The following is a 21,979-nucleotide window of genomic DNA, read 5'->3' as shown; positions in this document are numbered from 1 at the left end:
AACCACTCTAACCGCAAAACTGTCAGAACTCGGCAGTGTGCGCAACTCATCGGTGAATGCTTGAAAGGAAGGTATACAGCATTGAATGAGCTACGAGCTAAACATGATTCTATATGAATGTATGAGATGAAACAATCAAGCTTTGCTTTTTTTGGCCCTTTTCTGTTTGGCCTTCTTGGATCCTCCTCCTTCACCTTCGCTCACGTCACCGGCTTTCCGCTTGGAGGAGCCTTCCTTCCCATTAGTGCCATTGATCTTCTCTGGGCTTGCTATTTTGGCGCTCTTCGCAATCTGCTCGCACATTTTGAGAAGTGCAGTAGACGATTTGAAGCGACTGGATGAGGAGAGTCTCTCGAGTACATTTTTCCACGAACTCGGATCCCATATAGTTTCAATATCACTTGGTTTGGAGAGCGCTTTAGTCGTTTGACGAATAGCAAGAAGGCCAAGTTTCAGCAATTCCTTGATCTGAGCGGCCGTCAAAGCAGCCCTTTCATCACAAGCTGAGGAGATCAGATCCAATAAAGCATGGCGAAGAGCTGTCATGAACTTCACAACTTCGTCTTGCTTATAGCTCTGTATGATGATTAATAACAATCCGATTTCTGAAAAAGCTCAATGTCAAACTCACTATTGAGGGCAACTGATTGACAATCACTTGCAAAAGCTGGAATGCTTGACATTTCCGGTAGATATTCGTTGCCTCGCCAGAAACCTCGATTATATACGTCTTAAGTTTCCAGCCTAATAGAGGATAACGACGGGCATAGTCTTGAAAGAAGTTGACGTTAAGATGTGACGCCTTGCGGGTGATAAAATCGGTGAAAGACTGTTGGTATATGTGGTGAATGGATTCTTCTGCATTAGACTGCAACAACATTTTCGAAAGGTACAGGCTGCAGAAGCTCAAGGTCGTCAGACTATCGGATGAACGTGTCTTCCGAGCTCTCTGGTGGAGCTCTTCGAGTAGGGTCTTGACCTGCTCGACATTGGCATTAGATGGGACGTCCTTTGGTTTTTCAAACCTAGACTTCAAAAGGCCTGTAGTCTTATCTACTAGCTGACGTTCGTCAAGCCCACTAGTGGTAACGATCTCGACGAGGGGCAATACGAGGAGGACGTTGTGGGAGCTCGTCGGTTGCTTCTTAATATATGTATCAATAAGATCAAGGACCCTGTTCTTGAAATGGGTAGCCTCTCGTTGAGCGTCGACACCTGAGTAGTCTATCAGTCGTTTCTTTGTATGCCAAATGAAATAAAACACAACACACCTTTACTTGCCTTCTCATTGGACCGCGACCGGAAGACTTCTGCTAAATGCTCATCAATTGCCATCATCTGGTCATCATCCATGAGATCTTCGTCGGTGTCAGCATCTGAATCACCGGTCGCAGCCTCTATTCCATTTGCCCGAAGGGCTTCCTCTATTTTCGCTCTGACTTGAAGAGCATCCTCGGCATCATCCAAGTCTTCAGACTCTTCGCCCGCGGAAGTCACACCATCGTCACTCTCATCGTTTTCATCATCAAGATTGTCTTCCACCTCTTCTTCCTCATCACTGTCGCCATCTGTCGCAAGTTCAGCGGGGTCTCTCCGCTCTAATTGCTGTAAGAGCACATGATTAACGTCTTTCACACCGAGCATATATATTTATATATGACTTACTCGCACTATCAACTCTATGGTGCTCTCTTGTACAGCCCCAGTAAGCAAAGAGAACGACTGATTGGCAGTTGTACGCATATACGTTGAGGGCCTCTCCAAAAATCCAATAATAGTATCCACGAAAACATCAATAGGATCTGGAGTTTGCTCGCCATCTTTATTGTCCACAGATTTTCTGGATTTTTTGCCTTTCTTGTTGACCAAAAACATTTGGTTTGTGGCTTCAATACATGACTTGCAAAATTCATGTTAGATTAGTTGATATTGAAAGAATAGACCCTTCTGCCAATTACCTCTAAAACTTCCATTTCTACAGCGTCTTCATCGGCACAATACTGTTGGATGAGAATAGCCTCAATCAGTAACTCAGCCCCCTTAGCTTGTTCACCTTGACTGTCAGATGCCTTCACATACTTGTTTCAGCAGGAGTTGCTTAGCCTACACGATCAGAAAACATACCTTCTTCAGCTTTTTTACCACTTGTAACGCACGTGTTCGTAATGCCACATCCTCCTCGTCATCCTCTGCAAGGGAAGAGACATGCTTTGTGTCCTTCTCCAGTTGCTCTATTCTGGATAAAACTTTTGAAACCCAGAGTTCTCCATCGGCTGCAACGGCAGATGCTTTCTGTATCTTGTCACCTATGCACAATGAGTGAAACGAATAGCATCAATATGGTTTACAGACCTATTTTGATAGCAGTAGTCTGTCCTGTCAAATCAGCCAGACAACTGAGAAGCCGGTCACGGTAATTCTGGCGCAAGTCGTCGGAGAAACTTGGAGATGGTAACGAATGGAGCTAGGCCACGACGTCTTCAGTTCAAACAGTGCTCAGTTTTCCAAATAGAAGACTCACCGCACGGCAGACACTCTTTTCATTTTTTGCCTTCAATATAAATAGACCATTCACAACAAACCAATCCAAGATAGGTTGTATCCAGTCATCGCTTTTTGGTATTGATTTATTGTGAATCAACGCTGCTAACTGACTACCAATCCAAGCTCTTCTTGCGTTGATAGCTGGTATATCATCTCTGTACTTGCACTTGGTAAATTTTGACGACACATCAAGAATAGAACACGAACTGTGCAGGCCCATCAACTATGTTGTTGACTTGCTGGAATAAATAGTCTATATAACTCTTGATTCCTTCACTATCCATGGAAGCCAAAATGGATTCCACAGTCTTGGTTTTAGTCAATTTATCGAACTGGTAATTACCGTTGACACCAGTGAGCTGCAGGATAAACGGAAGCCCTGATGCAGGATTTTTCTGAACAAATGCTTGTATGTCTTTGGCCTGATAATTGCAAGAGGCATCAGGGCAATTGCCGAATAGATAGCAAGGATTTACATACCACTTGTATCGCAATTTTATGCAAATACCGATCATTATTTGATAAGTGGTTTATCCAAGTACGCATAAAGTTCTTGGTGAACAACAGTGGGAGATCGGTTGCAGCAACTCGAGGTAAAGCTTTCTGAAAGACTTGAAAACCCCAGTATTTGCGCTCGGTAGACGATGTAGAGGAAAACAATGATTCTATAATTGAAACGTCGGATGTCTGAGATTATAATCTCGAAAAATATCATACCATCAACTACGACTCGGAAGAATTCACGGAAAATGTTTTTGGACTGGGCTCCTGAACTTGGTAAACGGTCCAGAATGATGTCCCATGCATAGTGAATCTGTGGCTTCCAGTTGCTACTGGATACTGTCACTGCGACACCATCATCCGAAGACGTTTCCTAACCAATGAACATGTAATGAGTGAAGACAAAGTCAGTAAGGACAGAACTGCAACTGACTTTCATGATCTGTGCTAACGCTGAAAGATTTACAGGACTGAGCAAATCGGGACTTTTGAATGTAGTTGATAGTGTTTTCTGCCAGTTATGTTGAGGAACCAATAGTTGCATTTTTAGAGCCACAGCAACTTTTTCGGGTGTCCAAATGTTCTGATCCACGAATATACTCTGAATAGTAGCCTCAAAGGCTTCCTTCTTCCACGGTGCATCAGAAGTACTGAGTACATCAATTGCAAGCCCTATCGACCACCAAGCACTTTCCCGAAGCCAGGATTTTTTATCGCCCAAGACAATCAGCTCTGTAAGAACCTCGTTGAAACCCTCCAAGCTTGATGCAAGTGTTGCAGATGAAGCAGATGTAGGAAGAGGCCTCTGTCGAACGAGAAGGCCAGACTGAATGATTGCTGTGAAACCAAATAGTCGAGCGAAGATCATATCGCGTTCTTCTTGCCCGGTCATAGATCCATTTGTTTTGGTGTAATTTAGGAGAAGAGCCACAGTCTGAGAACATGTGATGGTGTCCAATCTGGAGAGTAACTTGAGAAAAGGGTAAAATAATCAGCTTTTTAGACTATTTTCCGCCTACAACTCACCTCAGTCAATGCGACAGCAAAGCCCAACCTACTGCTTTCTCGAGGACTAGCAAGACCTCTCACGAGTCGTCTTATTGAATATGAAACATCTTGAGCATTAAGGGTGTCTAAACCGTCATTGTTTGGATTTTGGTCCTCGTCTTCATCGTCTGAACCGTCTGGAGAATCCTTGGGAATATACTGAGCTTGAAATTGTTCGAGAGCACCTATTAGTTTCACGGAGGCGTCTATACGATCCTTTTTGGTGGACGAAGACAAGTCCCAGAATAATGGAAGTGTTGTAGCCATAGAGCGGAAAGCACCGCGGCTTGCGCCTAACAGGAATTTTTTTTGATAGTAAATAGAGCGCACTGATTGGGAAAGCTACTGTTTTGACTTGTTTGAAATGGAGGCTCTTGCCAATCAGCTGCAAATATATGAGCCATTCCCGGGCCGGCCGGCCAGAATCGAATATATATATATCACGTTAGCTTCAGTCGAACGTTAATGTAGGAATAAGCATCGAGTATCAGCTAAATACATTATCTGCAGAAACCTGGATATATGAGTCTATGCGTATTCGAGGGTTTTCCAAAGATACGTAATAGTCAGTAAACTTCATACTTTTGACAACTCAAACATAACACAACTGTCTACTCAGCCAACATGCATCCAATGGCCCTTCACCCCTGTTCTACACTTGATGCAATCCGCTCGGGGGCCCATGGTAAAGCGTTGCTTACGCCCAGAGGAAATCGGCGAATTCGGTTGGGGAGAAGTGGGAGAAGTACCGGACATTGAACTAGATATAGGGGATATTTGACGTGTGTGGAGGTGTGATTCGGCACCAAACTGTAATGAACTCTGAAGAGAAGGCGTATCAGATGGTGTAGCAGGATGAAGATATATCATTGGAGGATGATGATGGTCTGAGCCTAGTGAAGGCGCTATTAACGCTGAGGGCGAAGGTGAGAGCAACGATGGTAAAGGGAGTGAGGAAGATTGACTTTGGTGGTGGGACTGTCTCGAAACTTGATATAATTGCTGCGGGGGATATTGAGTAGAGGATGTCGTTGAGATTTGTATGAACGGTACGTTTCTCGGAGGACTGGGCTTGGGCGTAGGTAATGGTGGGGACCTTATGTGCGTGCCTTCATCATAATCTAAAGTCTAAGTATAGTACGTCAGAATCTAATCACAACACCAGGAGTCCTGGTGCTCCGAATGCTCCGAATGGCAGGCTAAAATCAGGACTGACCATATTATCGTCTATGGCATCCTGGTTGACAGATTGGCATGAAAAGGGAAATTCAGTGACTGCTAGAGGACTATCGATTGTAAGTCCTCTAGTCTGCCGCACCCAATCCTCGGGAGATGGCCGAAGTGTACTGTCAGAAGTTTGGGTAATGACCCCATTGTGGGAGGTTCTGGTCTGTGGCAAACGCGCATTACCTATAGCTAAAGACAGGCGTTTCTATTCGTAAAATTCCGTGACAAAACACAAGGTAGTGAAGTTGAGTCACTTGAAAGTTCTGTAACAAGTCCAACGTACTGAATGACGCTCCGAAACTATTGAGTCGTCTGGGGAGCGGGGCCTTTTTGTGGAGTATGAACGCGTGCCTTTGTATGGAGGCGAATGTATGTCGACCTCCATGTGCATTGTGAACCCAAATAGCACAGTGAAAGGAGGACGAAGGATAACAGGAATGGACTCGGAGAGATTCACGGGCAGTGCCACTGACAGCTTATGGCGAGACGCCTTACACAATGCCCGTCTACAAAGGCAAATACATCCGAGCCACTATAGTCGGACCTCGGAACTACAGACCGTATCGTCCTCAGTGTGTCACTGAGATCTTGAACTTTATTGCAACAACTTTGCTATCTGAGCAGAAAGACTCTAAGACAGTGCATAACATAAAAAACAGCGAAATCTACAGGTGTACATCGGGTATACAGATAGCCTGAGACTTCTAGTGATACAACAAAAAATACAAACAAGACTGTAACTGTCAGTTTTGTGCAGTGAGGGATACAAGAAGTAATCATGAGCATCTCGCTCAGCCCTGCATATCCAAACCACCACGGGGCAATTTCGGCTCACCCTCAACATACAATTCACCCGTCTCCTCTCTCAACATGTCGTTCAACCAAGCGCCTTTGGGTTGGATCTTGACGCCACGATTATACATGACAGCCAGGTACATCCAGGATGCAGCATTCCCTACTGTGCCCACCTCGTCTGATACATGGGTGGCTGCGTACTTGCACATCGCCTTGTACAGATCAGCATCTGTGTAAAGCTCGTATAGATACTTCGCAACTGCATCGTTATCGCCCACATCTGTGAGATAGCCGGACTTCCCATGCTCGATCTGTAGTGGGATACCACCAGTTCGAGAGGCAACGACAGGAATACCAGCGTGTAATGCTTCCGAAACCTTGACCTCGAAGCCCTCGCGGAGCGAAAGCTGCAGGGCGATCTTGGCATTCGCCATAAGAGCATTCAGGACTAATGATAATGTCCTGTCAGAAAAGGAGTCTAGCATGAGAGTGCAAGATGTGACGTACGCTGATCGCTGGGGGGCAGTCTCATGACAACCATATCTTTGGAATAGTCCCTGTAATGGTCGGAGTTGATCAAATTCATAACTTGGTCGTAAATGATACTGGCATCGGGATCATCGACGGCACCGTGGCCACAGATCAAAAGCTGCGGCATCTCGTCTTCTGCCACCTTTCCACTTTCTTTGAGCAGTTTACGGAAACGAACATATGAATCGATGACGTTCGGGATGCCCTTCGACGGATCGAATCGCGCAATCTGGACAACGTAATCGCGAGAAGGCCACCTGAGTTCGTTCATCTTCTCCTTAACACACAGACTCCGGAATTCGCCCATGTAGAAATGGGTGTCCCATGTGTCAAGATGCTTATTAAGACCATCAAGCCTATTTGCGTCAATTAGACGCTGCCACCTCTTAAACGGAAAAATGATCCTTACCAATCAGTAGCGGCTCCCAGCAGAGCCAACTTTTCAATCGGTACGTCGCTCGGGACGAATTTGCTGACTGGGTGGCTGATGAAGAGGTCGGCTAGCTGAATGTTGTTCCACAGGTACTTCCAGACTTCCTCTTGAGGGGAACCTTGGACATGCACGAGATCACTCCGGATCTCGATATGGGAGCGATATACGATAGGCAACTCGGGTCTAACCTTCTTGATCAAAGGAATTAGACCAGGCATCTGTGGGTCATCTGTCACGGAGATGTGAGTGGACATCAATGATATCAGGAGCCCAATTACCGACGAAGGCAACATCTACACCACCGGGAGCCAGGGGACCACCTTCAGCCGTCCACCTCAAACCGTTCTTGAGAATCCACGCATCGAATTGGTCTTTGGCTTCTTGCGTGAGACGCAGGTCGGGCGCCGCCACGCCTTGAAGGATGTTGTGGTTGTTCTTGGTTGTGCGGAAGACACTTGGTGACGGGTTGGGCACGTACCTAAATTGTGTCACAGGAAAGACATGTGAGTGTGATGCGGAACAGACGGCAATCAAGAGGCCGCTGTATGTATTACGTACCAGGCAACATCTACATCCAGAGCAGTCAGAAATCTGATCAGAGCATGTCGCATCTGTCACACGACAGGTGAGATTATGAGTATATGAAAACAAGGTTCACGGGGGTAAACTCACAAGTGCAACTCCTCCTAAAAGTGGATGGCAAAAATAACTACTATCAGAGTTCGTGCGTATTGAATTGAAATACTTACTCACCTCCCTGAGGAGTGGATGAAAAGAAGCCAATTTTGACTTTCTTTTCTCTCAATTCATCGGCAAGCTTGATTACCGCGTTCCAAGTGCCTTGTCCGACAGTCTTCCTGTACTCCTCAAGATCGTCAAGGAGATGTATTTTCCCAGCAGCATCTACTGTGACTTGATTGCGTGGGCCGATGCTCAGACGTGGGTTGTTGTTCGGACCATAATACATGATACATTTTCGGGCGGCAGAATCGGCCTGCTCATCAAGGGTGCGCGGAATGGGGAGCTTAGTCGTCACGCCACTCTGGAGGTTGTCCTGGTGAATAAGAGGAGATGGGTCCACATATACGGTTGGGGTATCAGTCCCAGAAGGAACGTATGAACCAGTTGTGGAAGATATACGATGTTTGACGTTGGGACGAGTGAGTGAGTCTGTATGGAAAGGCTTGATGTTGAACACAATTGGCACTACGTCCAGTTCCATCCACAAACGGGTGCAAAGATTGGGGCACTAAATAGGGAAGGCAGATCAGATTACTTCTTCAGTCGGCAAAGACGACACGGTGTGTACCTCTTTAAGGAGAGTGAGGGTGACACCAGCACCAAGGAACTTGCACAGATGCTCTGTAGAAAATCTCCTGATAGTCTGTAAGACATGAACCTCGATGTCTGTAGCCGTCTTCGCGGGGTCGTTGGGGGTGTAGGGGACCACAGCGGACGCAAAGTCGGTGCTGTAGACGGAATCGTGGACAGAGATGGCAATTTCGAAGGATGTGCCCCCGTTCACAACACTACCAGCGATACCAGCCCACATGGACTAGATTGACATGAGATTATACTTAGATGATGACCAAGTATGAAGGAACCACGAGACTTACGGCGAGACTAGAGAATGCATGGACATTGGGCTTTTGGGACGAACTGACGCTGGAGAGCCTACGCCTGATGGCGGAGGGATGTTTGGACTCGAAATCCACATGAACGCTGGCTGGTGGAGACATTGTGGGGTAAAGGAGGAGAGACGACTAAGATTCAGAGGGCTATTTAAATGCAAGTCCAATCAGGCTTCAAGTTTGATTGATTGCTGGTGATGGAATAGACCCAGGGCGTAACTATCTCATGTAGGCAATAGCAGCCAAATACAGGAATGGGCTTAGGGCAGCCGAATTCTGCAAAAAATGAGATTGAACTCACACTCAAACGTCAGAGATCCACAACTTGGACCCTGATCACATTCCCCACGAAATCAAATTGGTAAATACGAGGGAGAAACAGATCTCCGTCGCGAAATTCACGCCCCTGTGAGCTTTGTACTGGGTGGGCATATGCGTTTATGTGGAAGTGACGTGAGGGATATGCAGGTGCGTGTTAGACAGTTTTCAAGAAACAAGCGGCAGGTGGTTGATGTATGCAGTGTGTTGTGGTTAGTATTGACAGCAACTCTGAACAGAGTGTCCGGGGTCTCACCTCATGTGGCAAGTTATTACATGATTCCCACGGGTGCCATGTTCCTCTATGACCAGTTGCGGGGAATGCGGGGCAGCATGCGTATGGGACGAGGACGTCTGTTCAGCGATCTGTACACAATGTGGCACCCTCAGCGATCCATCCCAGTCACTGCTGTCAACACATGTAGAATATTCCGATACTTCTGCTGCTCAATATCCCTCTAGTTCGTACTCTTCTTCCACAACTCTCAAAAGTATCCGCAGTAAAAATGGCTGGAATCTCGCCGGCCAAGGGAAGGAAGCAAGGGACAGAAAAAACGCGGTACGTCTTCTCATCTCTTCTATGTTTCTTCCGGCTAACCTCACATTGCTGTCTTACTTTTGATCTAGTTTGCGATCCACAGCTTTATCAAATCTCTCTTAACAAGGCTCAACTATCCCGGTCTATCCCCACGAGCCATCATCATCTTCACACAGGCAATGTCGAAAGGTAACTACAAATGGGGCCGCAGAGCGAAACTCGCAGCCGGCGCGTCAATTGCCATCGCCCTGCGTGAGGCTCACAAATCTGATTCGCTCCGTGATATTGCTTTCTTACTCGATGACTCACCCATTTCCCTATCCCGCGCTTTCACTGCCGTGGTATCTCTATTGGAATTCAAATTAGACTCAACAGATCCTTCCGTCCACTTTCTCATCATACAGGCCCACCTTCAATCACTTCTGCATTCACAGTCCCAGTCCACTTCTATATCATTACTCCCAGAACACGGATCTCTTCTCAAATCTCTGTCTTTCCCATCAATCATTCGCATAGCTACGTCTTTATCTGATATTCTCATAGGTCATGTACCTGTTCTCCCCATTGCACAACTCCCGACGCCGCCAACAGCGTGCGCAATCTTGATCCTTGCCCTTGAAGCAGAGTTGCGCACATCTTTTCCCAAGCTCGGTGAATTTTCCAGTGTTCTGGCATCTCGTTTTGGTTTCGCACGTGGTGTGGTGATGTCGCGCTACAGGACGATATACGATCTTGTGGAGGAATGGATTCGCGAAGTTCCATGGCTTGACCATTTTGAACCGAAAAACAAAGGCCACGGGAAGAAAGCGCGTGCAAAGGTCCCGAAACGTTCAATAGTCGCTGGAGGTTTGAAAGATGTCATCCAATTCCGGGAAGAGATCTGGGAAAAGAAGTTTGAAAATCAAGATAAGCTCAATATCGCTTTAGATGTGGATTCAGAAGTAGATGAAGATGAAGACGGCGAAATTATAAACCTGGACGACCCTAAGGTGTCTACGACGATGATGGCCAAGAATAGGGTGATGCCAGATCATGTGGACACATTGACACATCCTCACAAGAAACGGAAAACAACTCACGGGACTCTTGGCCAAGCATGTCAATTCCTACTGGACCCTCTCTCTTCTGCCCTTCCCCCCGCTTCTAGCTCTGCGACAAGTCAAGTGTCTTCTCATCTCGTAAGTCCCAGTAGCGCCCAGTCCCCGTCGCTTGCTTCGTATCTCCTTGCTTGCTCTCCTGACCTGCCCTTACGCAATAAACCAACGCGTCTTCAACTGCTAGCTACGGCACGTGGCGGAAGTGACCTCAATCATGTCGGCGATGACGAGTTATTTGAAGAAAGTGAGTGGGAAGGAATATTCAGAAGCGAAGAAGAACGTGAAAAGTTACAGCCGCTTTTTATGTTGGAATGGGGCGAAGATGATTTGGTCGATAAACCTGATAGCTATTCAGAAGAGAACGCGCAGACGAAGAAAAGTTCCAAAGGAAAGGGTAAGGAAGTGGCTCGTGGCGCAAACCGTATCAATATGGATGCGTTGGAGCGTGTTTTACGTGGTACGGACTCTCTCGTCGAAGAAGGACAATCGGACGACGAATATGCTGGCGTCGATGTTGGTGAATATCCGTCTTCGCCGGTGCTCAACACTACGGGATTTACCACCACGGATGGCGCGGAGGAGATAGAAGCGTGGAGGCCTCTCTCACCTGACGGCGGTGGACAAGGGGGTGTGGATAGGTATGACGAAGAATACTAATAATACTTTGACGTCACAACAAAGCAACAAAGCAACATTGCTTTCTGGAATGTGCCTTCCCATCGGTGCTTCATATTAGAGCTCCAACGCGGCCAACGCAAGCAAAAGATTACATGTGCCTGTTGCACTATCCTTATTCCCGTTCGCGTCAGCAGAAGTTGGACGGTGAGAGCACTATTATAGTGCCGTAAGTGATAGTGATCTATCTTCATCCAACGAAATCTCATGCTCAGCCTTTCTCTCATGTATTCATGGATTTGTTGCCATGCGATAGCACTACTTCCCTTGTTCACAAGCAAATCGGCTTAACCTACTACAGGACTTGTTTTCTTGAATCAGTATAGCTGGCATTTTTTAGGAGTTTCGTGCAGGGGTGTGAGGTGTGACCCAAGGTAAACATCTATATGATCCGTATTAAGTTACTCCCGTACTATCATTGACAGCGTCAGTAACGTTGGAGCGCATTATCAGCCCCTAAGCTTCTAATCCGAACCTGTTAGTTCCAGAGAGAAGAATCGCACAATTCAGCAGTAGCACATGACCTATTCCATCACCTTTTCATTTTACAACAGCGTCCAGTGATACACCTTTTCGGTTCTTCAAACGGGTGGAGTTAATCAAAGAGAGTTTTGATAACTTAACACCCATATCAGTTCCCCTGAATTCTTTTACTCCCTAAGCACATAGTTATCCATCCATAAGCTGATAGTTACGAATGCGTTCTAAGTTCTGCACGCTAGATAGTATAAGATCTTGAATCAAAAGTCCCCCCAGAGTCCTGTACTAATACATCGCCTCACGATGACATATACTTTCCAACAACATATTACTCCGCTGGGTGCACTCCTGGATCAAACCCTTTCGGGAATACCTGTCGAACGTTGATGTTGATGCGCGTCGTGCGCATGTACCTCTCATATTCCACCCAATCTCCATCTTCATGATCATCTCCGCCTTCGTCTGCTATATGCGACAGATGTGGGGGTAGTGTGTTATCCAATATCCGGGGAACGCCTTCGTTTACCAGACAGGAAACTCAGTAACATTTTTTTGGAACGGTCGTATAGGCCGATGGATGTATAAAGGAAACATACCGTGATAAGCCCGTCGGCACGCGGGACCAGACATAATAATTACGTCTCCTGAGCGTACGAGGATGGGTATTGGTGCGGTATCTCTTGTAAGGCCCCCGATTAGGAATATTGCAGCATTTCCTAGTCTGATGGCAGTACATCAGTGAAGTCACGCGTTAAGGGATGTCAATGACTTACGATATGGACACCAGAGGTGATGTTGCGCAAACTTCTGATCGATCTACGTGCGCCATAAGAGTATCCTGTGAATTGATTGAGATATATTTTTGAGAATGAATAAGCGCGAATACAGGTGAATCTACCTTTGTCTGGTAGAAATTTACAATCCCAGCGTCAGGCTCTGTATTAATATAGATGTAAGTATCAAAAATAGGGTCATGACAGAAGTGCAAAATCTAGTGCACCATAAGTCTCCTCCCATGTCCTCCAATCGTCGTCCCCCCATCCATCTGCATGTTCTTGGTTCCCAAATACCTGCTCCCAGTTGACAGCAGATACAGCCCTTTTGCATAAATTTCTAACATTTTCGCCAACAGGTGCTTTCCCTTTCGTAAAGTCATATTGTTTGCTGCCCCAGTGATATGACCAGCCAATATTGGCCCATCGAAGTTTTGGGATAAGTAAAGCGGGGGAAGATGGTTGTGCGGCAGGTGATGGCGCTGGAGGTGGCTTGGGTGAAGATGTGAGTATATGGAAGTTATCGGGATTGGCAGGCGTGTTGGATATGAGCTTCCTTGGGCCGGGTAAGTCAGCATCTGACCCAGACGACGATCCAGCTATGATTCGGGGTTGGACTAAAGTATCTGGACCTTGATTTCGATTCGACTTAGTGTAAGCATTCCACAGACCCTCTTCTGGGAGCAAATAGTGTGCATCAAGATTGGTATCATTCGGATGCCCGGCTTGGTCACGAAGGGACCATCGGACGAGGTCTTTTTGTTCTTGAGCAGTCACAAAGGAAGGCAGCACAACCAATCCTGCACCAGCGATGTAGTAAAAAAGTGATAGGTCATGAATAAATACACGATGACATTGTATGACAGAACCAGACTCGCCGCACCAGGTATGCGAGGAATCACGAAAGCCCTAATCGCAGCTTTTCCCATTGGGACTTCCTCCACTTCCACAGCATCTGACTTGCCACGCCAACCTCCTTGAGTTATCTCGTCTTCTCGCTTCTCGTCAAGTAAACCGAGATCAAGCACATCGGTTAGATCAGGCGGAGGAAATTTAGCCTTGTATTTCTTTTCTGCTGCTCTGAAGGGTGTCCAGTCGAGATCGATTTCTTTATCCCTGTTTCTCGTAGTTTTGATATGTTGCTTTTTTGCCTTCTTGTATGCAGGGCTCGTAGGATCATGAATGTTTCCTGCTGAGCTCGTTGTGGTGGTCGGTGCTGGAGACATTTCTTTCTACAAACAGGCGCAAATATGAGCGGACGCTGACGTTGCCGGACTGCGTAACCGAACGCTGCCGAGTCCTTTGCGCAATTCCGGTCTGAAAGTATTTTATGCTTGCTTGCATCCGACAATCCAGCATTCAGGCCAACAGACAAATAGTATCCCATTGCTTTCAGCTTTAACGTCCATGTCGTTATGGCTTCCTCGCTCGCAGCCAACACTCCTTGCACGTTCTTATAGTCGCAATCCTCACCACATTGCACAACGAGCTCATCTCGTCTCTACCTTGGCCCTTCGTGGTGCTGCAAATTACCCCGCTCACTTTCACCCGAGCCCCCACGCCTTCCTTATTTCTTATCGCTCAAATAGCAGTCACAGTACACCCAGCACACCTCCCAGCTCATCCAGGCACGAGTCAACTAGTGTACCCAGTGATCCGTCCACTTCTCCGGACCCCAAACCTTCTCCACCTGCACCTAAAGATGCAGCAAGCCAAGCACCTCTTATGACAAGGGCTTGGAAAAAGGTCAAACACGAAGCAGCCCACTATTGGCACGGTTCGAAACTGCTTGTATCTGAAGTGCGTATTTCGGGGAGGTTGCAATGGAAAATCTTGCACGGAGAGAGCCTGACGCGGAGAGAGCGAAGACAGGTATGCCATATATGTGCCTCGCATAGCGTCTCATTTAATCCACCCTTGTCATGTCCTAGCTGAGACGTACGACGCAAGACATACTAAGACTTGTGCCATTCGCTGTGTTCATTATTGTGCCTTTCATGGAACTTTTACTTCCAGTTGCTCTGAAATTGTTCCCGAACATGTTACCATCAACGTTCGAGGACAAGTTTGCCGCTGTAAGCAAACATAAAATCTTACAGTCAATCCTCCAACTCACGCTCTCCATAACTGCGCATTTAGGAGGAAAAACAACGCAAGCTCCTTCGTGTTCGGCTCGAGATGGCCAAGTTTCTCCAGGAGACTCTTCGTGAATCAGGTCTCAAAGCAAACGCCCACATAGTCGGCTCAGATGCATTCAAGGAATTCTTCCGCAAAGTCCGTTCAACTGGGGAGTCTCCTTCTGCAACAGATGTCGTCAATGTGGCCAAACTATTCGACGATGACCTCACGCTTGATAACCTTTCACGTCCGCAACTTGTCTCGATGTGCAGGTATATGGGCATAAATGCGTTCGGGACTGATAACTTCCTCCGAGGTGCTCTTCGCTCTAGGCTTATGACCCTTCGCCGGGACGACCAGGCAATATTTACAGAAGGAGTTGATGAACTGTCGGCATCTGAACTTCAAGCTGCTTGTCAATCTCGTGGGATCCGTACTGGTGGACTTTCTCCTGCAAGGCTCCGTGACGAACTGACGACTTGGATACAATTACATTTACACAATCGCGTTTCCGGTGTCTTGTTGGTCCTTGGGAGGGCATTCTATTTCGATAAGAAACCCGGCGAAGACGAAGACGGGAAGACGGGCGTCATCAAGAGCTTGGAAAGCGTTTTGAGTGGCCTGCCGGACAACTTGGTTTGTCTCTTTGTCATGCACTATCGTTCATTACTAATATCTTTCACTTGAAAGCTCAATGAAGCGGAATTGGAAGTCGACTCGGACAATGCCAGTTATAAACAGAAACTCGAAGTCCTACAGCAACAAGAAGAACTCATCGAGGATGAGGAGGAACAGGAGCAAAAGGAAGAAGATGCTAGACGTGTGAAGCGTGAAGCTGACGAAATGGAAGCACGTACTGCTCAATCTCTCCTGCCCGATTCTGAGGTAAGTAGCAGATCTAGTCTTTGCCTTACGTGTCTGACAGCTTTGAAAAAATAGCTTCATCCGCAGAAAGTTGAGGAAGGCAAAGCTCGTATGACTACAGAACAACTCAAGGAACTGAGCGAGGCTTTGTCTATCCTGTCCGCGAAATCTAGTGTGCTCAAAGAACGCGACGAACTTCGTGCTTTGATGGAGGAAAATTTACAGGCTGAAGAGGTACGAGATCTAAATTAATCGCTTCTGCCGACTCTAGCAGCTTACCGCCACTATCTTATCTAGGACCCTAAGTCACCTACTAATGCGCTTACCAAACGCATCCGGACCATGCTCACGAAGATCGACTCTCAGTTGGAGGAATATGACTCGCGTGTAGGTAGCTCTCTGCAGATGATATCTGCGGATGCACAGGGGCGTATATCAGTCCAGGATCTTGAGAAGGCATTGGCGGTAATCAAACATAGACCGGATGACCAAGTTGGGGCTGCAGTTGTCAAGAAATTAGATGTGGATAAGGATGGGTTCGTCGAGTTGGAACACGTGTTGGGTCTCGTCAGAGAGGAAGGTTTAGGTGAGCATCCCTTTTTTGTGTTCCGGAAGGTGTACGAAGTTGATTTTGTGATAGGTTTGGTAGTAGATGATGATGCTCAGACTATCATTGGTCAAGGCAGAGAAATCAAAGATTCAAGACCGCGTAAGGAGGATATCGTGCAGGAGTAGTCGTAAGCGACACTCCAGTATTCATAGCATAGACTATTAGACATAGCTTATATCTACTAACATTTCCTAGAAATGTACAAATCTCATTTCGGATTGTCTTGTTACCGGCCATCCAGCCGACACGTTGGAATAACGTCGACGTGCATTATTGAGTTCATATTTATGTTTAACCTAGCCTGAACAACCCTGCCGTAATATCAATGATGAGAGAAGTAACAGTCGAGGCTTCGAAATTGAAGCACTATGAATAATGATTCAAAGCATCAACATGAAAGCGAATATGAAATAAAACTGGGGCGGGAAAGCGTAGCTAGATCATGATCATCGATGTAAGTGAGATAGTCCCCTATTATGCAGGATCGCTCGATAGCAAAAGGGACGTCAAAGCAGCAGCGTGTGATGGAGGACTTGCGCCTTTTCTTTTGATCTCTTTTGGTTATCACTAGCGTATATTCATGAGCCGTTTTATCGCGAGCTCTTGACACCAGTGCTGGTAGCGTCACCGTTCGATATGACTTCTGAAATTTTGCTCAATTTTGGATCGCTGTCGTCGGGTATATCACTGTCTTCTGTGCCCCTTTCTTCCTCCATATACCCCTCATCATCCTCGTCGTCATCTGCAAGCTCGGCCCACCACCGACCAGCTTGAAGAATCAGTACACCTGTAAGTGCGACACTGCAAACAAGGTGATTGGATGCGAGTTCTATGGTTGGTTTGCGCAGAGAGCGGGGGAACGCATCTTTCAGCTGGTGAACGGGGATGGATGTGAATTTTTCAGCCAGGTCTGCAAAGTTTCAGGAAATTGAGTAAAAATTGTGTGTTCCAAATGGTACGATTTGGACGTACTCGGGATTACGGAGAAAAAGTACACGATGGCGGATAACCCGTATAGGACTGTAAAAATATTTCTTAGCTTTACGGTGACAGTGCGATGTATAATTAAAAACGTACATATACTTCCTCCATCAAACATTAGGTTCCCTGCCTCACCATCACGCAAACTCCAGAATATGGTCGTTGCGCCCAGCACGATGATGGTTGACAGAACATATAGGATTTGTATGGGCCCCTTGGTGAGGACTGAGTAGTAGAGTGCAGCTGTCCAGAGATGTTCGTCTGTGATGGGTGACTTCCAGAGCGTTAGAGAGTCTGCAATCCAATGAGTGAAGAGGGAACCTATTCCGATGATCAGAGTGGTCAGACGAGCGTTTAGCCCTGTATTCGTGGCAACCATATTATGTACTGCAGATACTTACCGAGTAAAAAAGACGTTACGCAGACGACGACGCTGGCTCTGACGCCCATCGTAGAATATAAGCTTTTGAGGTTGTCGTCAGCGTTGAGCTCGAGATGGGTGTAGCTGCAGAACAGACCCAAAGCGTTAACCAAATATCACAAGCTCATTGCAGAGTCTCACGAAGAAGATATTCTTTAATATACAGCACTCGGTTCGGACATTTCCGAAGAAAACCAGTCTTCGCAGACCACAATGCAGACCTTTCGTTCTCAAGCAAGAAACGTAGCTAGGTCATGCATCGCAAGACCTTATACAAGGACGCTATTTGTTAATAAACACCATTATACCACGCAATCCATTGGTACATCTTCCCAAACACCATGGTTCGTCGACCCAGAGCCTCTTCCTGTCCGACATGCACCCCCTCATCTAGCTCCAAACCCTCAAGACTTGCCCGAAAATATCCCAGCTCACGTCAAGCAGCTTTACGTCCACCTTCACCAGTCGCCATATCTCGACCCTTCCTCGCTCATTGTGCGCGAACATACAGCCATGCCTCCCGGGCCACCGCTACCTAAAACAATTCCAAAAGGGAAACGGCAACGCGGGAGGACATATTCAGGCGAAGGACTTACTGAAGAGCCTGGAGGAATCTGGAGTTGGGTCTTTTTAGCACAAGTAAGTGTCTCCACTGCTATACGTCCACTGCTGTGATCTAAATTCGTTACTTTGATCAAGGTAAAAGAAGGTACTGAAAATAGAGGGTCGATAGAGTCTGTCATCCGTTTAGTGCGAAAAACTGTTCGTACTCGTTCGTTCTCGTTCTAGCGATTCAAATATGCTGACATCATTCTAATGTGTGTCAGCTCCTGACCATGCAACCACCTCTCCCTTTACCACCCAACTCGAAACGACGAATGCACAATGGATGGGCCATGATTGATGCCGGCGACTTCGCGGTGCACATAGTTAGCAGGGAAGCCAGGGAAAAATACTTCGAAAGGCCGACTGACTGGTAATGGCACCTGACTGGCTTTGTCGGAATAGCTTTGAGAGGTCGATAGTGCCGTTCATAAAACGGTATCATATCTAGGTATCGTCCACATACATTAGCCAATTACCATGCATAACAATAACCGCTAAACGTATGGTTTGACGACTAGCCTTTTTCTGCTAAATATATTTACTGCGCAGAAAACAACTGGATGGAATCATACTACTAATATCACAAGAGCTACCATACATACTGTCCACAATCTTGGTCAAACATACAAGCCTACAATCAAATTTGTCTGTCCCTTTCCTCCACAGCTGCGCGTAACTCTGTAAGGCGTGCCTTCATCTTCGGTCTATAAAAACGAAACCAGGGGGAACGCAAGGGTCAGTATATGCATATAGATAATATATAGAGGAAGACCAAGAGAGTAGGACACTTACACTTCAAGTAATTTGGCTTCCAGCGCCTGTTTCTCTTCTTGCAGCGCAAGGCGCTTCTCTGCATCAAGCTTCGTGCTTTTAATATAGACCATGGTAAGCAAAGGTGAATATCCAATATAGGTGGGACACATACAATACATAACCACCTTGCCCATCAAAATGGAGTATCATCCCATGATACTTCCACAATGAGGGCCGATGTGACACAGTGAGTAGTGTAATTCCAAGTGTCGTCGCATGCACCATCATGCTGCCCTCCATATCAGGTGGAACTAGCGATGTCGCCTCGTCCAGAATCGCGTACTACGCATAATCCATTAGTTATAGCCTGAACAAAAAGCAAGAGAGAGAAAATACCTTGGGTTGGTGGTAGAATAACCTGGCCCATGCAATCTTCTGCTTATCGCCACCACTCAATGCGTCCCTCCACTCTCGTGCTACATCCCAGCCGCCTTCGCGCTCTACGAGACTATCCATTTCCACGACTGATAATATGGCCAGAAGGTCTGCATCTGTAACACCACCTAAAGATTACCAAGTCAGAACTTGGTAAGGCTGGGAGCGATGTCGGAAAAGTGACACGTACGATCTTCCATTTCCTGTCTCGAATGTGGATATATAATCTGATCACGCAAAGTTCCAAGGGAGAGATATGGTCGCTGAGGAATAAGGATAAATTGGGATGCAGCCGGTTTACGAACGATACCACCTATCAATACGGTTCACGTCAGGGCCAGCAAAATGAATGGGATCGTCATGAAGAAGGGAGGGGTGTAGACATTTGTGCTTACCGTAAACGGGCCACAATCCACCAAGAATGCGGAACAACGAAGATTTTCCAGATCCTAGACCATAGAGATAGTGTTTAAAATCCAGTTACGACAACGCTATATTGAACGGTTTACCATTGGGCCCGACTATCAATAAATGTTCCTAATATTATATATGCCACGATCAGCTCCTGTTCCATCGAAGATGTGGGATGGGACTTACTCCCGGCTTGACGTAGAAGCTTAGGCTCTTAATCAAGATATCACCATTAGGCGTGACGATGGGTACTCCCTCGAAACGGATCTCGTCTGAATCGAACACTTGTCCACGGCCTCGTAAAACTGAAAACATGTGTTCATTAACCACCGCCTTTTCACCACAGGGATGATAAAGTTTCGCGAAACAGCATTCACTCACTCTTTGCATGCTCTCCGACTTCGGCACTGCTTACGAGAGCCTTCTCAAAGCGACCCTTGCGAACATCTGCCATGGTGTCCAGTAGGAGCGAAACACGGGCGGTATACCCTGCTAGCTCTGATAAGTCTTTGTAAGAGTACATCACCCGACCAATAGCATCTTTAATAAAAGTAGAAATCAGTATTCCTACTTATAAGATGAGAAGGGGAAAAGTGCATCTACCTGAAGCAGAGAGAAGAAGCCGTCTATTGGTAACGAAACCCTCTGTTCTACTCCCAAGGTCTAACCCGGCTACCCCTGGTATCTTGAAAAACACAGGAATCGCGCATGTCACAAGCTAAATCAACTACTAAGCACCTTAATCCGGCTGAATCATAAAAAGATTCAACGCACACCAAAGCTTCCCCACAACCATTTGATAACACCTTCTTCCACACACCCAAACCACCATTTCCTTCGAAGGACACGGTTCTCGTGCTTGACAAGGGTAGCATACTCCTGCTCTATCAGTAGCTTCTCGGTCTCTTCACCACCAAAGAATGCTATCTCTTCAGCGAACTCTGCCAGTCGAGAGTGGGTGTGTCGAAGAGAGCCCGACAGAGCAGCGGACTGAGCAGTATATGATCCAAAAGATGGAGTTAAGTAGCGAACTATAAGAAACGGATCATTAATAACTGTAGTGTAGTGGGTAATACTAGAGTAGAATTTGTGACTTACGCAAAGCGGCAGACGATTGAACAAAGATGGTGAGTATGAAGAGACCTTCTGCACCAACATTCTGAGAGAGTTGGTAGTTGTACAAAATAACATCGAGAATGGGTTTTGCAAGATTAGCATAGATGGCCGCGAGGTGAGATGAGAATCGTTGAATATCGTGTGTTATCATCCTATGAAATACGTAGTGAATAAGAAAGAGCAGTAGAAATTTTGTGTACGCACTGATCAGGGTTTTTTATACGATCGTCCAAGTTCGCTGTGCCGTGCAAATCAGCATTACATCGTAAGTCTACTGGTTGATTATGAAGTACTTACATAACTTGTAATATACTTTCCCTTCTGGGCCCTCGCTCTCCTCACCGAGATATTGCTTGAGAACTTCGTTAGTGAGTCTAGTACGGTAAGCTATGGCAAGCTTGTTTTGAACGTAGCTCAGCCAGCTATTAGTCCATGTCGCGGGTACGGCAACGAGCAACCAACGTATAATGTTGAAAAGAAATTGCTTTGATTGTCCGCGAACGAGACTGGCGACAATCCTAGATAACGTAGAATGATAAAGCTGTAGCACCATCATAGTAAAGAGAACTACCAAACGTACTTTCCGTCAAGGGCAGCTACGTATAATGATATGGCGGTTCTGAATACGAGAAGGCTTGAATGCATCAAGAGCAGGAGGGCCTCCTTGGAGTGTATACTCGGGATAACGATGCGGAGGATAGTGGCCAAGCGTTGGTAGAATACAGCATCGACCTGAAAGACAACTCTGCTCAATCTCGCAGCTAAAGTACTATATGGACGCAAAACACACCGCCACGCGTGTGGACTTTCCACTCTCTACCTTCCCGTCCTTCCCTTGGACCGTTCCCTTCCCTTTCCCTTTACTTGGCCCTTTGCTCGCTGGCCGCGCGGATAAGCCCCGATACGTTGAACCCAGAACATATAGTACGAATCCCACTGTTAACGAGCGTTGCACAATGGGGCGATGTTGTGCATATGTTTTCGCGAATTGTGCGAGACGAGCATCAGATGGACGGATTTTGGAAAGGATGGCCATTGATGTGGACTGAGAATGTATGCGACCTCTACGGGAGA

At 46.5% G+C, this 21,979-nt stretch overlaps 8 protein-coding genes across 8 annotated transcripts; 2 read left to right on the top strand and 6 right to left on the bottom strand.

The window, feature by feature from the left end:
• Positions 1-56: 56 nt before the first annotated feature.
• Positions 57-4,359, bottom strand: SERLADRAFT_452123 (uncharacterized protein; the record flags this gene model as incomplete). The annotated part of the gene is made up of 13 exons (XM_007321875.1): positions 57-576; positions 632-1,224; positions 1,272-1,605; positions 1,666-1,899; positions 1,959-2,069; positions 2,125-2,306; positions 2,353-2,464; positions 2,522-2,699; positions 2,752-2,966; positions 3,025-3,209; positions 3,262-3,418; positions 3,479-4,015; positions 4,072-4,359. 13 exons carry the CDS (start codon positions 4,357-4,359, stop codon positions 136-138), a joined length of 3,567 nt encoding a protein of 1,188 aa, XP_007321937.1.
• Positions 4,360-4,711: 352 nt separating this feature from the next.
• Positions 4,712-5,826, bottom strand: SERLADRAFT_475508 (uncharacterized protein; the record flags this gene model as incomplete). The annotated part of the gene is made up of 4 exons (XM_007321874.1): positions 4,712-4,997; positions 5,058-5,220; positions 5,309-5,524; positions 5,603-5,826. Coding segments are annotated over 4 exons (771 nt in total), but the record flags the coding sequence as incomplete, so codon positions are not given.
• Positions 5,827-6,110: 284 nt separating this feature from the next.
• Positions 6,111-8,817, bottom strand: SERLADRAFT_351395 (glycosyltransferase family 4 protein; the record flags this gene model as incomplete). The annotated part of the gene is made up of 9 exons (XM_007321873.1): positions 6,111-6,562; positions 6,622-7,001; positions 7,055-7,307; positions 7,357-7,556; positions 7,637-7,689; positions 7,751-7,764; positions 7,832-8,327; positions 8,388-8,633; positions 8,695-8,817. The coding sequence occupies 9 exons, from the start codon at positions 8,815-8,817 to the stop codon at positions 6,111-6,113; spliced, it is 2,217 nt and encodes a 738-aa protein (XP_007321935.1).
• Positions 8,818-9,331: 514 nt separating this feature from the next.
• On the top strand, positions 9,332-11,319 carry SERLADRAFT_441364 (uncharacterized protein; the record flags this gene model as incomplete). The annotated part of the gene is made up of 2 exons (XM_007321872.1): positions 9,332-9,586; positions 9,655-11,319. 2 exons carry the CDS (start codon positions 9,332-9,334, stop codon positions 11,317-11,319), a joined length of 1,920 nt encoding a protein of 639 aa, XP_007321934.1.
• Positions 11,320-12,145: 826 nt separating this feature from the next.
• Positions 12,146-13,826, bottom strand: SERLADRAFT_452119 (uncharacterized protein; the record flags this gene model as incomplete). Its single annotated transcript, XM_007321871.1, has 6 exons — positions 12,146-12,333; positions 12,414-12,538; positions 12,591-12,655; positions 12,716-12,753; positions 12,818-13,390; positions 13,474-13,826. The coding sequence occupies 6 exons, from the start codon at positions 13,814-13,816 to the stop codon at positions 12,146-12,148; spliced, it is 1,332 nt and encodes a 443-aa protein (XP_007321933.1).
• Positions 13,827-13,875: 49 nt separating this feature from the next.
• SERLADRAFT_475493 (uncharacterized protein) lies at positions 13,876-16,961 on the top strand (the record flags this gene model as incomplete). Its single annotated transcript, XM_007321870.1, has 7 exons — positions 13,876-14,462; positions 14,522-14,665; positions 14,730-15,344; positions 15,399-15,593; positions 15,648-15,806; positions 15,870-16,158; positions 16,213-16,961. The coding sequence occupies 7 exons, from the start codon at positions 13,998-14,000 to the stop codon at positions 16,305-16,307; spliced, it is 1,962 nt and encodes a 653-aa protein (XP_007321932.1).
• A 17-nt stretch (positions 16,962-16,978) lies between these two features.
• On the bottom strand, positions 16,979-17,710 carry SERLADRAFT_398042 (uncharacterized protein; the record flags this gene model as incomplete). The annotated part of the gene is made up of 4 exons (XM_007321869.1): positions 16,979-17,092; positions 17,155-17,202; positions 17,260-17,484; positions 17,565-17,710. Coding segments are annotated over 4 exons (403 nt in total), but the record flags the coding sequence as incomplete, so codon positions are not given.
• A 60-nt stretch (positions 17,711-17,770) lies between these two features.
• On the bottom strand, positions 17,771-21,941 carry SERLADRAFT_452115 (uncharacterized protein; the record flags this gene model as incomplete). The annotated part of the gene is made up of 18 exons (XM_007321868.1): positions 17,771-18,227; positions 18,288-18,346; positions 18,412-18,894; positions 18,983-19,057; positions 19,116-19,285; positions 19,340-19,506; positions 19,569-19,691; positions 19,774-19,827; positions 19,888-19,915; positions 19,976-20,094; positions 20,171-20,329; positions 20,393-20,507; positions 20,564-20,820; positions 20,888-21,057; positions 21,110-21,143; positions 21,203-21,423; positions 21,486-21,637; positions 21,696-21,941. 16 exons carry the CDS (start codon positions 21,939-21,941, stop codon positions 18,828-18,830), a joined length of 2,157 nt encoding a protein of 718 aa, XP_007321930.1.
• Positions 21,942-21,979: the final 38 nt, after the last annotated feature.

Source organism: Serpula lacrymans (assembly GCF_000218685.1).
Source record: "Serpula lacrymans var. lacrymans S7.9 unplaced genomic scaffold SERLAscaffold_12, whole genome shotgun sequence".
NCBI lineage: Eukaryota > Fungi > Basidiomycota > Agaricomycetes > Boletales > Serpulaceae > Serpula > Serpula lacrymans.
Note: the sequence above shows the minus strand (reverse complement) of the source record. Positions and strands in the feature narration are given on the sequence as shown.